At 43.6% G+C, this 10677-nt stretch overlaps 2 protein-coding genes across 3 annotated transcripts; one reads left to right on the forward strand and one right to left on the reverse strand.

Moving 5' to 3' along the window:
- Positions 1–3320: 3320 nt before the first annotated feature.
- On the reverse strand, positions 3321–5322 carry irf2bp1 (interferon regulatory factor 2 binding protein 1). The gene is made up of 3 exons (XM_014015963.1): positions 4294–5322; positions 3849–4205; positions 3321–3667 (listed from the first exon to the last, which is right to left on the reverse strand). Exons 1-2 carry the CDS (start codon positions 5295–5297, stop codon positions 3884–3886), a joined length of 1326 nt encoding a protein of 441 aa, XP_013871417.1. The 5' UTR covers positions 5298–5322; the 3' UTR covers positions 3321–3667; positions 3849–3883.
- polr1g (RNA polymerase I subunit G) lies at positions 5166–10469 on the forward strand. 2 transcript variants are annotated; one of them, XM_014015965.1, is made up of 4 exons: positions 5166–5255; positions 5805–5896; positions 8167–8311; positions 9374–10469. In XM_014015965.1, the coding sequence occupies exons 2-4, from the start codon at positions 5812–5814 to the stop codon at positions 10137–10139; spliced, it is 996 nt and encodes a 331-aa protein (XP_013871419.1). In that variant the 5' UTR covers positions 5166–5255; positions 5805–5811; the 3' UTR covers positions 10140–10469. The 2 variants fall into 2 exon arrangements, with proteins under 2 accessions (XP_013871419.1, XP_013871418.1); XM_014015964.1 differs by lacking the exon at positions 5166–5255 and having other exon boundaries at positions 5796–5896.
- The last annotated feature ends 208 nt before the right edge of the window (positions 10470–10677 follow it).

A 10677-nucleotide genomic window follows, 5' to 3' on the forward strand; every position in this document is an offset into this window, starting at 1 on the left:
GGTCGAGGCAGATGGTCTCCTGTCCTGAGCCTGGTTCTGCTGGAGGTTTCTTCCTGATTAGCAGGGAGTTTTTCCTCTTCACCGTTTGCTCAGGATGGGAGACTGTGATGAAGTGATTCAACACAATCTGCTGCTTTCTTCTTTACATTGTTCTTTTTATGTACAGCTGAGACGACGTATGTTGTGACTTGGTGCTATATAAATAAACTGAATTGATTAACCATTTATTTAAATTTACATCTTTAAACTCAGACTTTTCTTTTATTTTTCTGTGGAGCCAACAGGAATCTGTAAAAGCAGCAATGCAGGATCTCCTCCTTCAGGGACTCATGAGCGCCATCTTGTGGTCGTTATAAAACACAGCAGGATCAGTTGTCTGCAGATATAAACCCAACAGAACCAAACAGCGTCATATGCAGTGGTGTCACTAGGCCTAAAAAAAGGTAGTAAAAAATGTCAGACTGATAAAAAGACACAAATGTTTAGGTTCTCATCTAGTTTATTGATGGTTTCTATTTTGTACACAAAGCTGCAGTAAAACCAACAGATCTACAAAAACAAAAGGAAAAGTTCCATGAAAGAAAAGTGGGATGCACAGACACAAAACAGCCAGTTGACTTTAGACGGGCCTCAGATAAAAAGAAAAGCCGATCGAAGGGAAACGAGATTCTGGTTTAATCATTGACTGGAAAATAAAGTCTGCTGGACTCCGACTCCCCCTGAGGTTCCCACACACAACTGATGGTGAACGCTTTAAAAGAAGGCACTTGAACAAGGGATTGCATCACGTAGCAGTGCATATTCCATTTCATTTCCTCAGAGACCTGATCTGGGGCGTTTCCTCCGCTGGACTAAATAAACAGAACCCCAAAGGTGGCAGCGGGACTCGTGGGGGGGGTCTGTAAACCGTCCGGGCCGATCCTGCTCAAGAAACAATGAAATAGACATTTTCTATAAAACCCTTACATCCTGGACGAGCTTTGGTTTGAGTGTGCCTCTGTACTGATGGGCACATTCTGCACAGGGAGGGAGAATCGACCCAAATCAACCATCCTTTAAAGTTGTTCCAATTAAATGTTGCCAAACCGTTTAATGAACCCAATAAACTCTGAGGAGTCTATAAATACATTCAACATCTGTGTGGGAGGCAAAGCATTACAGAAAATATCTCTTTATTGGGTGGATTCTCCCTGAAAAAAAAACTAAAAGAGTAAATTTTTAGTAAACATTTGTCAAACTGTTGCATATACTATGACTAAAGGATTGCACACAGACCGTAACACTTCTTTACATTATAGAACATTTAGTAGAAAATAGAATCCTGGGTTTATCGATACATATCTTTTCATATACATTCGGGTTAAAGCGAAGGCTGGGCTGGATTAAGCAAATATGAAATACAGTCAAAAACACGGAGTCGGGCTGGTGGGTACGCGGGTGGGCTACATGGCTAACATTCAGGTTTGAGTCGCTCGCTGACAGAAAAACATCTGAACTAGTTTTCTGTTCATATCCAGGGTCAGGTTCTGGGTTTGAACTGGGTTTTAGTTTATTTATGAGGTACTGAATTGGCCCGGTCTCTCTTGAAAAACATATTTAATGACAATGAAATTGACCTGGTTAAATAAAGGTTTACATTTTAAAAAACGGATTTTGTAGTTGAATTTTTAAATTAATGGCATTGTAGAAATTTTTGACCTTTTTTTTTAAACTGAGAAGACCTGACCTCACTACAGTCTGATGACATATTTATTATTTATCATAACGACACACAGAAGCATAAACTGTGCTTCTTATTCTCTATTTAACACCAGCAGCAAAAAAAAAAAAAAGCTGAAATTATCTTTTGATTGTTTAACAGAGATGGTCAGTGATGACTGAAGTCTGATTATAAAACAGTTAAATGTGAAAAAGTCAGTTTTATTAGTTTGCTCTGCAGGAAACAGTGATGTCATCATCAGTCTGCAGCAACATGTTTGGATGTTTTAATAACTCAGTGGCAGCCTGCATCCTCCTCACAGAGCCCAGATTAAAGTAAGGTGCATTTAAAATAAAATTTTAAAAAAGGTCCTGACTTTTGCATTTTGAAGCTGATTTTTTTTGTTTTGTTTTAGAGAAAATAATTAAGAGCTGCTCAGTCTGTGGGTCACGAAGACTTAAATGTGGCTCAAATTTACAAACTTAAGGAAAATATCTTAGCCGTCTTCTTAGCAGGGTTGGGCAATATTGGCAAAAAAAATTAATCACGATTAATTGTGGTATTTAGCCGATAATGATTAATTTGACGATTAATGCCCTGGAGTCCCTGCACACCCGTCCTGGTCACATGACCAATTCAGTGGGAAAGATTTGCTCTTCGTAAAAATCTTTTCCAAATTGTGTAAAAATTACAGACTTCAGGCTGTACATCAAATTCTAAATTACGTTGATAGATAAATAAATTACAGAAGCTTTTTTTAATGTTCATATTTGAAGCGGAGAGGAGCAGCGAGCGGACTCTGCCTGCTGCATTAATCGTATTAATCAAATGCCAAAAAGTAATCGATTCATGTTTTTCTGACGATTAACTGCACACGATACGATTCTGCCCAACCCTACTTCTTAGATCTATTTTTTATTTGTGTTTTCCTCCCTTTGGTTCCACAGGAGACACGGTCCAGCTGTGAACGTTACAGGACTGCAGTGCAGCTGAAGGAGAGCCTGACTCATGAACTCTGAGGAGATTTAAATCAGAAAGTCAGCACCTGGACAGAAAATGGAGGTCATTTTGAGTTTTTATTATTCAATCAAAAAAACAAAGCAGACTCAACCAAAACATAATATTTCAACCAAACAAAAAAGCTATTTCAATAAAAAATATATAAAAACTTTTTTGAGTTTAAACAAAATTTTAGTCAACCAAAACTTGTTTTTTTTTTTGTTTGTTTGAAAGTATTATTTAGATTGAATTTATTTTGTGTTAATTATTTATTTTGGATTTAAATTATTATTTTTTTTGGATTGAAGCTGCTTTTTTCTTTTGATTGAATAATAAAAAAAACAAAATTACCTCCATACACAGACCTGGGATCCAGTCCGATCATATTTGTTTTGTGCTTTTTTCGCCACCAACACTGAAGCACACTGAACCAACAGAAGCTTGTCTCAGAGTTACACACATCTTTACTCCAATAAGCACATGTGTCAACCTCTCACATGGTTTCTCTGCTGGTCATAATAAAAATAAACTCTTGATCTTCCTGCGATGTTCAGTGTTTTTCAGAAGATCCAGACAGTGCTGAGACCTGATCTGATCTGAGACAAGTTTAAGATCTGAAACATGAAACTTGAACCGTTTATTAAAGCTCATCTGATTCCAACAGCACATCAAACTCTTTAGTTTTTGGTCTGAATAAAACTATGATTGTTTCCTGGAAAGTCTTAGGGGTAAACTCAAATGATGTGAAAAGTAATTAATGAGAAATAATTTGACATTTTGTTTGTATAATAATAGAATTTAGGGGTCAAAAAAGCTTTCTAAACCAAACCTTTGTTTGTTTTTCTGAGGACAGTTTTTGAAACTTTAGATGCTGATGTTGCTGATAAACAGGAGAGATCTTCCTCACGCAGGTGGGTTCCTGCTCCTCTTCCTCGGGGTCCAGTGTAGACGTGTCCTCCTGTCGTGGATCTGTCAGAGGCAACAAATCAAACAGAAACATTAGAACAGGCTGTCTGAACACACGCAGCTACACTCTGACACACGTTTCATCTGAACACTAAATTGTTGCAAAAGTAAATAATAATTAACTCTCTAACAGAACAAATTAATCAGTGCTCATAAAGAACTCAGTGAACCTAACAGAACCTGCCTGGTGCTGTCGGGTCCTGGTTGTCAGTGGGAACATCACGTCTCCCTCTCCTTCTTGACGGCGACGTCTCCGCCCACGCCTCCAGCTGCTGCCGCTGCGCTCCCAGATGCAGATGATGATGATGATGAAGATGACGACGCAGCTCCCGGTCCCGAGCCGACTCCAGACGCAGCGGCCGACCCGGATCCTGCCGGCCCCGCGCCGGTGCCCAGTATGGTGGAAACCTCTCCCTGCATGAAGGCCCAGGGGGGGCTGTTGGGGGAGTTATCCAGCGGGCAGCGCTCTCCGCTGGGGCAGTACACCTCCCCATCGCCCCGTCGACTCTGGATGTAGACCCGGGTGCAGGGGAAGCAGAACCTGGAGGACACAGAGGCGACATAACATGTTTATGTTACACAGCTGCTATAATGATGCACACAAACACAAAAACACACAACACACAAACCTGTGTCCTGGCACTGATGGACACTGGACAAAGTGTGTGTCTTCCAGTCTCTCGTGACACAAGGTGCAGGACAGAGTGTTTCCAGTTGAGTGGGCGCTGCTGGAGGACGCCGAGCCCAGCTCAGAGGCACCGTTGTTGGGTAAAGCCGCAGCAGTGGTGGCCGCCTCGGCTGAGGAGCTGGACCCCAGGGGCTCCCCTCCGGACCTGACGGTGGGAGGACGCGGTTGCCGGGCCGGGGACGAGGCCGGCTTGGGGCTGGTCTGGCTCACGCCTCCGGCCATGGAGAAGGAGGAGGAGGGCAGGCTCGTGCTCTTGCCGGCGCCAGACTGGGTCTGTGACTTGGCCTGGTTCTGGGAGGAGCTGAGCTCTCTCTCCAGCTCCGGAGTGATGAAGGGGGGGATTCCCATCCCGATCCCGAGCTGCCTGCGGCTCATCTCGGCCAGCATCGGCGCGGGGAAGATCATGGGGCCGCTCATGGGAGCTGTCCTGGCGGTCAGACCCGCCGGCATCCCCGCCAGCAGCCCATGGGGGATCCCTGCGATGCTTGACGTCACCAAACTGGGAGGGATGGCGGCTCCTATCATGGGTCTCCGGCTGCTGCTGGGGCTCTGACGGTTCACCTCTGGCGGTGGCTGGTCGCGGTGGAGCCCGTTGGGCGGCACGCGACCACCGGAGGACCCGGTGCCCTCCCCTCTCCCTCCCCTGTCGAAGCGGTCGGGCTGCTGCTGCCTGCCGCCGTCCGCGGAGGACTCGGACCTGCCGGCCAGCGCGCCGTGCTTGTTGGGAGAGGGACCGGGCGACCTGACGGTCCCGTCCTGCATGCCGTGGCTCCGCTTCAGCTGCCGGGCGCTCGTTATGAGGAACTCGATCTGGTTGGCTCCCTCGTAGTTGACGCAGCCCCGGCAGACCACCTCGCTGAAGTCCCACACCACGGTCCACGGCATCTTCGGCAGGTCGCACAGGTAGCACCACTGGCGCCTGGAGGAGGAGGAAGGGGACGACATGGCTGCGTGGCTGGCCGCCGACCTGTTGTTAAACCTGAGCGGGTTTCGACGATGCTACTATGCTAGCTAGGAGTTAGCCGCTGGTGCACGCCCTCTTTTCTTCGACTAAATGTCTGCCTGAACAGATCCCACAGCACTTTATAAAAACCTCACATGTTCTAAAGATATCCGCTTAGCTCAAATACTGGAGCCGTTCTCGCGCTTTTTGATGTTTTTGTTTTGTTTACCCACTTCGGCCTACTTCTTCACGGCTGTCACAGGCTTTTCCAACGGTGCTGGAACGTTACGTAACCACGCGCGGTGGATTGTGGGTGTTGGAGTTTACGTCACTGTTGCTACCAACGCTCTCTTTCCCAATAGAACTACAGCTAACACTGACACGGAAGTGAAGCGAATAAAAGGGTCACCGTTGTGTTTTTTTCTGTCAACACGTGTGCAACCCTCAGAGCAATGCGTTGAGGTAGGAACCATTTTACAGCTGTAGTTTAATTGTTTTTTTTTTTTTAGTATAAAAATGCCCAAAGACGTATCATCATCATCATCTTCGTCGAGCGAAGATGAAGCGGAGAATCCGGCGGCCTCGGAGTCGACAGAGACCAGTAAGATCCCATTAAAGGACTCCTCTAAACGGGCGTATTAAAGTGCTGAAATAAGTGATCAGGTTTTAATAAAAATATTTCATGTCTAGAACAAAACAGCGACACGTTGCATTAAAATAAACATCTCCTGCTCAACTCTGCCTGCTTCAAATGTAAACTTTGTGCAGTCAAAGTGATGAAGTCAAAGAAAGATCTCTTTTTTTAAATTAAAATAAAATTTAAAACCTATAACTATGTATACTGGTGCATTTTAAAATACATAGTTTAAGCTATGTTGATACGAAATTTGGGAATGCAGGGATGTACTCAAAGAAAACAAATACTTTAAAGTCAACCAAAAACCATTTGGAAGCTTGAGTCACGTGATTAACCTACATTAGGCTGCTGTAGTTGATTTATACATTAGTTAGATTTTATTAATCGAGTATTTCAATTTTAAAAAAACTTTATTGAACAAATCAGAGCTTAAATATGCATCAATACATCCGTCCCAACCAGCTGACATAACTGCTGTTGATCTATTTATAGTTACTTTGGCTGTTTTTGCAGCTAAAGCACACAAAAATTGTAGTTAGCGTTTGGTTATAAATTCAGCTTGAGACACATTAACCATCTAAATGTTAGAAAAATACACTCCTGATCAAACTCTTAAGACCAGTCAAAGTGCAAGAATTTGCATTTTGCACTGTTGGATCTTAAGAAGGTTCTAAGTAGAGCTTCACAATGTTAAAAGAAGAAATCAGTGCAAGAGACAAGGACTTTTGAGCAGGGAATTTTCTGAAAACTGCATTTACACTCAAACATGATTTTTTCAGCTGATCAAAAGTTTAAGACCATAGCTCAAAAAAACCCGAAAACCCCCCAAAACAGAAATCAAAGTGTCAAAAAAAGGACTCAGTAATGAGGAGCTCCACCACTCTTGTTGATGACTTCAAACAATGGTTTAGGCTTGATGCCAGTGTTTCCAGGAGGCTAGTGGGAACGTTGCTCCAAGTGTTGAAGATGGCTTCATGAAGGGCATCCACTGTCTGGAACTGATGTCCATTTTTGTAAACTTCCTTTGCCATCCGTCCCCAAATGTTCTCAGTTGGGTTTAGATCTGGGGAACATGCAGGATGGTCCAAAACAGTGATGTTATTCTCTTGGAAGAACTTTGTCAGGCGGGCATTGTGAACTGCAGCATTGTCCTGTTGAAAAACCCAATCATTACCACACAGACGAGGGCCCTCAGTCATGAGGGATGCCTGCTGCAACATCTCCAAATATCCAGCTGCTGTTTGACGCCCCTGCACAACCTGAAGCTCCATTGTTCCATTGAAGGAAAACGCACCCCAAATCATGATGGCGCCCCCACCACTGTGCCGTGTAGAAAACATCTCAGGTGGGATCTCCTTGTCATGCCAGTAACGTTGGAAGCCATCAGGACCATCAAGGTTAAATTTTTTTCTCATCAGAGAAGACAACTTTCTTCCACCTTTCAATGTCCCATGTTTGGTGCACCCTTGCAAAGTACAAATGGGCATTTTGTGGTGTTGAAGAAGACGTGGCCTTTGAAGACGTTTTTTGTTTCTGAAGCCCTTCTCTCACAGATGGTCTGATGGTTATTGGGCTGCAGTCAGCACCAGTAATGGRCTTAATTTGGGTAGAGGATCGTCCCATGTCTTGACGGACAGCCAATCGGATCCTGCGGTTCAGAGCTGGTGAAATTTTTTTGGGTCTACCACTTGACTTTTTTGTTCCACAACCCTCAGGATCATTTAAAAAATGCAAAATGACTGTCTTACTGCGTCCAACTTCAGCAGCGATGGCACGTTGTGAGAGGCCTTGCTTATGCAGCTCAACAATCCTACCACGTTCAAAGTCAGTGAGCTTTTTTACTTTTGCCATCAGGAGGTCTTGACAGTGTAAAGACTTGACAGAAAATGACATGGAATCCAGATTTTTGCACAGATTTTGGCTTTTAAAGACTATGATCTTAAACTTTTGATCAGCTGAAAAAATCCTGTTTGAGTGTAAATGCAGTTTTCAGAAAATTCCTGCTCAAAAGTTCTTGTCTCTTGCACTGATTTCTTCTTTTAACATTGTGAAGCTCTACTTAGAACCTTCTTAAGATCCAATAGTGCAAAATGCAAATTCTTGCACTTTTTTGACTGGTCTTAAGATTTTGATCAGGAGTGTATGTGAATGTGGAAATTTGTGAAAAATTCATCTTTACTCTTTCTTTCAGATGTTTTATGATGAAATAATTAACGTTGTTTTTGTCTCCACAGACAATAAGACGACAAAGTTCGAGTGTCCTCAGGATTTTGTGTCGTTCCGCCACGTGCCGTGCCGCAGCACCCTGACAGACAGCCTGAGGAACGGCGAGAATGAGCTGTGGCTCATCAAAGCCCCTCACAACTTCAACCCTGAAAGGTCCGTACGCTCTGTCTCCGCCCCCTGCTTTAAAGGGGTGGAGCCAAATAACTGGCATATAAGTGGGAATGTTGAATTTAGATTTTGTGAAAAATTGTTTTTGACGGCATAGTCTAGTCTCTAGTTTTAAAGTCAGCTTTGTCCCACTTAGTGGGCTTCGTTAGACCTCAGATGTTCACCTGATCAAACATCTAACAGGTGTTTTTATGTCTTCTGGTGATTCTTGCTTTGTATTATTGTTTAGTTTTCATCAGGAGTTCTTAACATTTTTGGCCTCGGGGCCCAATTTGTTGAACATAAAGTGGCACAAGGCCCAGACATTACCAATGTATGGATCAAAAATGATAATTATTCTAAATCTTGGTTTAATTTGTATTGTATTTACATCATAACTTAATTAAATACACTTACAGTTTACAAGTAAAACTCCTGTAAAATAATCACAATACATGATTGACATTTTTTTGCATTGTAACTTGCCCATAACAATTATTAAGTCATCAGACCACTCAGGCTTATCAGCACAAACATAACATTTTTTTAAACAAACAATAACAAAAATAGACAACTCAATAAATAAATTTGTGGTTATACAATAAATACATTTAAATGTTTAATGTAATTGTTTCAAATAAAAAAAACTAAAAGTAAATTTGATAAATTGCAAATGAAAATAAACCTTTTTAAAATATTGTATGGTAGAACCAGAAGCTGCTCTTCATATTAGTGACAAACTGACATTTTTTGACGTGTTACCGATATTTGTGCTTCTAATTTTAATTTAAAATAGGTTTCCATTCTCTGTGGCTAAGGTTCTTCTTCTACGTATTAAAAAAGTTGTGAAACATCTGAGTGACGCACTACTGCTACTAGTGGTGAGAAAGTGCATTGCACGGTATTTAAACAATGCAGTCCCGCAGCCCAAAGTTAAAAACTTGTTTTTTTGAGGCCCTCAAGGTGGCGCTGCTGTCCACGGGTTAAGAATCTCTGGTTTTGATTAAATGATGTACAGTTCTGTTTCTGAACACCAAACTAATTACCTGTCCCTGGTTTTGTCTCCAGTTTCCGTGGCGTTAAGCTTCCTCTTTCCGGTCTTCAGACCCTGAAAGTTCCCTCTCCTGCGGGGACTCAACAGGTCTACAGCGTCCTGGCGTCGAGCCGCTGTTCCTCCGAGCTCCGCCTCCTCACCAGCGACGGCCGGGCTTCGGACGGCGCCACTTTTGGCCCCGAGTTTTCCGGCCTGCTGAACGTGTGCGAGAGTTACGGAGGCGGCGGCGGCGCCAACTGCGCCCCCCGGGTCATCCCTGCCGCCCCGCCGCCCTCCATACCCGCCGGGCTCAAGCAGCGCTTCCACCCCTTCGGCAGCAAGACCCCCACCCTCACCTACGTGGCCGAGGACGAGGCGGACGGCGCCGCCTTCGGGCCCTCGTCCACCACGCTCCGCCCCCTGGTGATGAAAAGGTTCTCGGAGGAGGCGGCCGGCGAGGATGACGAGGATGACGAGGATGACGAGGACGCCAGGAGGAAGAAGAAGAAGAAGAAGAAAGAGAAGCGGATGAAGCTGGAGCAGATGGAGGACATCATCAAAGTGAAGCAGGAACCCAAAGATCCGTTCCAGGAGAGCGAGTCGCCGGCAGAGAAGATTAAAAAGAAGAAGAAGAAGAAGAAGGAGCGGGAGGAGGTGGAGGAGGGGCTGGAGCCCAGCGTGACGGTGAAGGAGGAGGAGGTGCCCGTCAAGTGTGAACCCTCGGACGCTCAATACGATGACTCAGCAGATATCCCAGCAAAGAAGAAGAAGAAGAAAAAGAAAAGAACTGATGAGGACTGATGGACTTCCTTTTTTACTCATTTAGCAGAAAACAGACCAGTTGAGTCGGTTGAACCTGATTAAACTCGTTTAGCGTGTTTAAAAGCTTTAAAAGCAGAGCGAGTACAGCTGCAGGCAGGATGGAAAATACAATTTTAAAGGATGAATTTCTTCGTTTTCTGCCAGTTCCTGTCAACCTGTGGTGGATTGTATGGGATTAAAAACTGTGTTGCTGTGTTTATTTACACAACCTTGTCACAAGATCTGCTGCTTTTTGTTGCTTTGGTCAAAGAGTCGTGTTGTGGAGATACGGCCTGCAGGAAAACAAAATAAAGCCCATTTCTACGGAAAGAAAAGTGTTTTTATTGTTGTCATAAAGTAACATTTTCCTCTGAAGCAGGGATTTCATCCAGAATTTATTCTGAAATCTTAAACAAACTGAAAGTTAGGATTTAAAAAACAAATATTTCTAAAGATAAGTTTAAAATGCGTCAACTGTTGTTTTCCTGTTAATATGTTTTTAGAAATTAAACACTATAAAAGTTTATCTGTGAGGAAA

Source organism: Austrofundulus limnaeus, unplaced genomic scaffold (assembly GCF_001266775.1).
Source record: "Austrofundulus limnaeus strain Quisiro unplaced genomic scaffold, Austrofundulus_limnaeus-1.0 Scaffold136, whole genome shotgun sequence".
NCBI classification, from domain to species: domain Eukaryota; kingdom Metazoa; phylum Chordata; class Actinopteri; order Cyprinodontiformes; family Rivulidae; genus Austrofundulus; species Austrofundulus limnaeus.